The 7,248-nt window shown below is 46.9% G+C and overlaps 1 protein-coding gene across 1 annotated transcript; it reads right to left on the bottom strand.

The window, feature by feature from the left end:
• Positions 1-1,729: 1,729 nt before the first annotated feature.
• Positions 1,730-5,657, bottom strand: LOC138949399 (immediate early response gene 5 protein-like). The gene has a single exon (XM_070321219.1). It carries the CDS (start codon positions 5,381-5,383, stop codon positions 4,325-4,327), a length of 1,059 nt encoding a protein of 352 aa, XP_070177320.1. The 5' UTR covers positions 5,384-5,657; the 3' UTR covers positions 1,730-4,324.
• Positions 5,658-7,248: the final 1,591 nt, after the last annotated feature.

Genomic DNA, 7,248 nt, shown 5'->3' with positions numbered 1-7,248 from the left:
GATCAACACCTTGACTGCCGACTGTGGTGAATTTTGTTAATGAATACATTTACTGCAAACCCAGGGCGGGGATGTAGCTCAGTCGGTAGCGCGCTGGATTTGTATCCAGTTGGCCGCTGTCAGCGTGAGTTCGTCCCCACGTTCGGCGAGAGATTTATTTCTCAGAGTCAACTTTGTGTGCAGACTCTCCTCGGTGTCCCGGCGAACACCCCCGTGTGTACACGCAAGCACAAGACCAAGTGCGCACGAAAAAGATCCTGTAATTCAGTCATGTCAGACGGTTCGGTGGGTTATAGAAACACGAAAATACCCAGCATGCTTCCTCCGAAAGCGGCGTCAGTATGGCTGCCTAAATGGCGGGGTAAAAACGGTCATACACGTAAAAGCCGTGGGAGTTTCAACCCATGAACGAACAACTTGAACAAACAAACTGCAAACCCACTTGCAGCTTTAAGGAAATTAATTTATACACACAAAAATGCCACTGCCAAAAATAGAGGAAGTGGAGCGATGGTCTTATCCCATGTGAAACCCTCGCCAAATTTGAGATGGTGAGTGAAACTGCTTAGACCAAAATAGCCTGGACCGCCAACTCGTCACGTGACCCTTCGAGGTTACGACGCTCGACTTTCAGGGGCGCTTAGCGTCCGGTTTGAAAGGCCAGCGATTCGAAGACAGTGAAAAGAAAGCACGCTCCAGTTATTTGTGACAATGGGAGGTGACAATGAACTGGATTTTCCAAAACTCCAAACTAAACTTAACAAAACTCATCGAAAAACATGTTCCATATGCACTTTAGCTGAGTTTATGTTAGCATTTTCAGAACTTACCTCGGCAACTTCGTCCATGTTTACAATCGACACCGGATATGACATCCCCTTGATTTCTGAAAGGCCATGTAGGTTCCTAAATGCGAGAGAAAGAGCGGAGAGAGAGAGCTAGTTGGCGGTCCAGGATAAATGGTCTATGATAGGAAGGAGTGAGCTTAGAATGTCCCATATCTAATTCTATGTTGCTGTACCCATCTTCTGTTTTTCTTATTCTGTCTTTGTCATACACTCCATGGTTTTTTTTTATTTTTTATTCTCTGCATTCTAATTTTTACACTCCATTTGTGTTGGTCATTCTCTCCTATACTGTAAATGTAAAGTTGTGTTTTGTCAAGTCAATAATAAAACATTCCAATAACCTACAAATCTTGTTTGTTGATTCTCTCTTATACTCATGTGAACTCATGTTCTGAAGGGTTTTTCAGTGCACATGTTCTTCTTGTGTCTAGTGCTCCCTTTTATTCTGCAATGTCTTCGGTGCTGCCACACTGCTTCGTAAACATGGAAATTGAATGCATGTGTGTGTGACTGGTAGGCATGTATCACATTGAATGCATGTGTGTGTGACTGGTAGGCATGTATCACATTGCTTTTTGACATCTCGTTATTACAGCTTCTTGATAATCTGTGCATGCTTGTATAAATTTACATTTTCTTACTCAGTATGCTCACAACAACAAACCATTTCAACCAACAGTTTGTTAGTTTCACACACACACATTCATTTTTTCACACAAACACTCATTGTTTCATGCGCACGCACACACACACATTCATTTTTTCACACAAACACTCATTGTTTCATGCGCACGCACACACACATATTGTCTGTTGCACGCACACGCAGTCTGTTTCATACGCACACAGTGATATACACAAAACAGTGCAAAAATCATAAGTTTCATTTTGAACATTTTAATTTCGGAATTTTTAAATAACCGTTTCACATTTCACATCATTGTTTCAACAGTTTTGGCATTGAGGTGCACTTCGTTTACAGTTCATGACCCTGTGGATTGACTTATTACATTGCAAACAATTCCCACTCAAACAATGCCCAATCTCGCGGTCTCCAGGCACTGGCAAAAACATGCACACAACCGCATCAAACAAAGATACGCACTCAGTACCCGAGCTATACTTCTGTTTTTTCCATACCATCACATACCCAGAGATCAGCCTCTTTCCTTTCATCTCCCAAATTTACACTCGCACACACAAACATTTCTTATAACCATCACTCGCCCTGCTATCAAGTTGTGTGGCACTGATAACATATGTACCAACAACAGGCCTGGCAAAAGGCATAGAATGTGGCATAAATAGTCAGATTTCTTTGTTTACAGCAAAAGAAATGTTTTCAGTGGTACCATTCTCACCAAGGCAATAAATACTGGCACCATCCACACCAAAGAGTAAATAGTCACTCCTCTGTGCCCACTGACTTGCACAACTCAGCTATGACGTCACTACATTCCATATGCTATAATGGTCTATCCTTGTTCGCCTATTGCGTCATACTGTGACGCCTTCAAGTCACGTTCAACCACACACACTCACATCCAAACCCACACTGATAAAATAAGTTATAGGGCGACTTTGCGTAAAAATGGCAGCTTGAGCTGAAATTATCATGTGGCCCATTTTGATTGGGGCTCGTTGTCTTAAGGTTAATTCATGTCTACGCCAAAGTCACGTCAATTCAAGACTCCAAACAGCTCTGAGATCATAAAAATGTTATCTGTCTGGCAATCTCCCGATCTAGCCCGATGTGAGGTTCGCCGACACACTGAATGAATCTGAAAGAAAAACCTCCCTTTTCAGTGTGAGGCGTCCCTTGCATGGGGCTAAATCGGGAGATATCTCTTTGAGCACGTGGTGACAAAGAGGGGGAAGTGAGGTGGGGTGGAGGGAGCAACTGGGGTACACGACTCGGTACCAGTCTCAGCCGCCCTGCCATTGACCCCAAGTGGCAGGTGGGAAGAGCGTGCGTGCTCGACCTTTTGACCCACACGTTGTGAAGGAAAGGCGTCAGCGTGGTGAGGCCCTGTCAGGGATAGCGAAGTAGCAGAGCGTGACTGAATACAAGGGGGAAACTCCTTTTTTAACCGTCACACAATAGAATCCCTGACACAGAACAATGACACTTGGTCCTTCTATCCGACAATACCCAGTACTCCCCCCTCCCCTTTCAAAGTTTAAATCCCCAGTCATATTCATGGTCTTACACTGTTCTGTTTACAAACACACACAACAGTCTCTCCCTATAGTAGTTTCACATTCAAGCAGGTGTCGAGACCTTTCAGCGTCTCACCTTGTTTTTTGAAATTTTCTGTTTACAACCTCTGCAATTTTATCCCATTTTAAGACCTGATATTCGCGGATTTGTTGGCTGTCTTACAATAAGGGTTCCACTGTAACACTAACAAGGCCGGAAAGCACCCTGATGCGACACCAACAGGTCTCCCCCTTAGTTATTGCATCATAAGGAACACAATCTCACTGATCACCAAGTACTGGATTCTGATTGTCAGTTAGCGACTGTCACTGTTAAATAATTTGTAGTCAATATGTCAGCACACGCCATACAACACACTAACCACTAACATTCAGCAGTACCAGTACACACACTCGCGCAACACCGTACAGAAAACACATTCTGGTTACATAAGTTAAGGTGTAGCCACATTCTGGCTACATAAGTTAAGGTGTAGCCACATTCTGGCCACATAAGTTAAGGTGTAGCCACATTCTGGCTACATAAGTTAAGGTGTAGCCACATTCTGGCCACATAAGTTAAGGTGTAGCCACATTCTGGCTACATAAGTTAAAGTGTGACTAATCATTGTACACACAGCCATGAGCAGCCAACGGGGTAGAATAGGCCTAAGTACACGCTGGTGATTAATTTACAGTGGTGGCACCCCCCCCCCCCCCCCTCGCTTCGCAGGCATCAAGGTAATAGTAAGTACACACTGGCAGTTAAAAGTACTTTGAGATAATTAATATGAAACAATCACTCTCCTGGGTGTTTCACTTCATCATCATTAACCTTGATTCATTTCATTCACACTCACTGATAAAGTTCACTGGGTCAAATCCATTCATAGAGTCAGATCTTGATTAACCCCATTCATACCAAGCCATCGCTTTCATTTTCAATTCATTCATTTCGTAAAGTTCATGGAATCAAACAATTCCTCCACGTTGATACTTATAGCATACACACACATCACATCTTCCTCACACACTGGCAATATCTGTCATCTGACTGTAATAAAGGAGATGTCAGTTGTCACAGACACACCAAGGTATTGCGCATTATCATATTGCCCCTGTCAGAATCATGACACGTCCTGATTGTGTCATGGCATTGTCACACTGCCGCATGCTCGCTGTCCATATCACGACACACAGTGACACACCTACATTCAGCAGACACACCCACACATACCATAACTCAGTCACACACACATGACAAGTCCCTGTCAGAATCAGACAGATAGCACGAGGGACTGTCGGACAGAGTCCAACCCCACCATCATCTCCTGAGCACAGGTGTTGTCCGACAGTTTGTGAGTGGTGGACACTGACAGTCCGACGACAGTGACACTGCGTACAGAAGGCTCGCCGCCCGCGCCTGACAGACCAGCGAAAGACGAGCTAAAAATGTTCACCAGGTTGGAAATCTGCGGCGAGTCGCACTGCATCGGTTCGGGGGTCGAATCCTGCTGCTTGGGTGACAGCCGCGTGTCGACGATACGCACTTTGGGGGCTGACACGTTTTCGTGATCGCTGGACATGACACGTCTGCGTTTGAGCAGACAACAGCCCTTGCTGACGTAATCCCCACGCGCGCTCTTCTGAGTCACCGATGTGCCGTGACGAGGCTTGGAGAGGGGTAGCACTGTGTTCTTTTCCGAGTCTTTGATCGTGTTCTTGTTCTCCCCTTGCAGACGCTTCTCACACTGGGTGGCGTCCCCGATGGGGGAGGAGGTGAGGGAGGGGGGCGGCGTGTTCTCTTTGTCCTCGCACTCCGCCACCTGCACCGAGCTGACATCTGCGCCATCGAAGAGAGGGAGTGACCCACTTTCCGCCGAGGGAGCCGCCACGCCAGCAACGGGGGGAGCGGCCGGGGAGGAGGAGGAGGGAGCGGCGGGGGAAAATGTGGGCGCCGCCGTCACTGATGATGAAGAAGAAAGAGACGACTGGGAAGATGAAGATGATGAATACGTAGTTGTGGTATTAGACGAGGGCTCCGACACTTCGCCGCTCGGCTGTTGTTCCCTCATCTCAACATTTGAGGGTGGTGGTGGTGATGACGTAGCGGCGGCGGTGGTGCTAGGTGGGGGTGAGGGGGACTGCGAAGCACGTTGTCTGGCAAACTGCTGGATCATGTAAGCCGTGCGTGCTTTGTGTAACACGGTGGCCACCAACAAGTTCTTGTGCAGGTTGATTCCCCCTTTCTGGCCCCGCGACATGGCGATCTTGCCCAGACTCACCGCAATCAGTCGCTGAGACTCAGGTACTTGTACTTCCATGGTAGCAGACATCTTTCTTACTCACAGTTCAGTTCACGGTCAGTATACTACAGGCCGGCTTGCTCTGTATAGTACACTACAGGCTGGCTTGCTCTGTTTAGAACACTACAGGCCTGTTGTTGGCACGAGTCACAGCTCACAATAAATCCAGTGAATGCAGTATAGTAGTGGATAAAGTCGTAGTACAGTCGGGTGGAGCACAACAAGCGATAAAAATCCCGTTAGTTCAACTACACGTCCGCTCCGCTCACTGTCTGCCACTGCTTCTGACACTCACGGCCGCTGATATCCTGTTTTAAAAGACATGACGTCAATTACCTCCTATGCCAGCCAATGAGAAGGCGAGTTGCTGAACGCGGAGGCGACGTCACTATGGGATTGGCCAATCGGCGGCCAGTGTGCGATCGAGTTGGCGCTGGCGTGACCCGGAAAGCTAAAAATAGGCCTGACCCCGAGGGTGCCAAATAAAGGCAACCATGTCATGATGTTGTAGCAACGGAGACTGCGATTGATACAAAGGCGACTCGGGGAAAAGAGCGTGACTGAGTCATGACGCGGCTTGTTACTGCCTGTCCAACACCGTCTACGCGTGCCACTGAGCCATCACAGATCCAAAACCCGTACGATGACAAAACTCCATCTCGATCGTGTTCAGCCGGTTATGAGCGGTTCTCTCTGACTCGTGGTTGTTTTAAAACAGCCTTCTGGTTTTTGCCCCACGAAACAGCGTTGGCGGGGCGGGGTGAATGTCCGCGGCACAATTTGTCACAGCCACCCGTGTGGCACGCACTCACAATGATAACCTCGAGGTTTTACTGTATGAATGTTCAGTGGCATTCCTAGCATTGTCATTGACTTTCTCACTGACATTATTTTTCTTACATCCCTTGCACTGTCATCGACTTTCTGACTGACACTGTTTTCTTATCATTATTCTTTGCATTTTACTCGACTTTCTCACTGACACGACAATCCCTGTCACTGTTTTTCTTACATCCCTCGCACTGTCACTGTTTTTCTTACACCCCTCGCACTGTCACTGTTTTTTTTACACCCCTCGCACTGTCTGTTTTTTTACACCCCTCGCACTGTCTGTTTTTTTACACCCCTCGCACTGTCAATGTATTTCTTACACCCCTCGCACTGTCACTGTTTTTCTTACACCACTCGGACTGTTACTTTTTTCTTACACCCCTCGCACTGTCAATGTATTTCTTACACCCCTCGCACTGTCACTGTTTTTCTTACACCCCTCGCACTGTCAATGTATTTCTTACACGCCTGGCACTGTCACTGTTTTTCTTACACCCTTCGCACTATCACTGTTTTTCTTACACCCCTCGCACTGTCACTGTTTTTCTTACACCCCTCGCATTGTCACTGTTTTTCTTACATCCGTCGCACTGTCACTGTTTTTCTTACACCCCTCGCACTGTCACTGCCATTAGGGATAAGTGTCACAATGTGAGACGGGGAACGCCCCGGCTTTGTATCTAGATAAAAATGATTAAATAATAAAAAAAAGGGGGGGGGGGCTTTATCGCAGGCAGTGTCACTGTTACTGACATTTTTAATGACAGAGCCCGAATAACTGAACTGTACCAGTGTCACCGATGAAGTCGTTATTGGCAGTGTCAGTCCTTTCAGGCTTTGTCACTGACACAGGGACAGTTGGCGTGCCTGACATTCCTGGCAGTGCCAATGCCTTTGTCACAGGCATAATCATTCCTCCAAGTGACATTGCTTTAGTGATCGACACAGACTTTGTCACTGCAAGGGATGTCACTGAGTCATGCTTACTGTGTCAGTAAGAGTCACTAAAACTGCCAACAAAATCAGTCCCGTGGACTGTGTCAGAGCATGACAAGCCGGGCCGG

This window comes from Littorina saxatilis, linkage group LG15, assembly GCF_037325665.1.
Source record: "Littorina saxatilis isolate snail1 linkage group LG15, US_GU_Lsax_2.0, whole genome shotgun sequence".
Taxonomy (NCBI): Eukaryota; Metazoa; Mollusca; class Gastropoda; order Littorinimorpha; family Littorinidae; genus Littorina; species Littorina saxatilis.
This window is presented reverse-complemented; position numbering and strand designations above follow the sequence as displayed.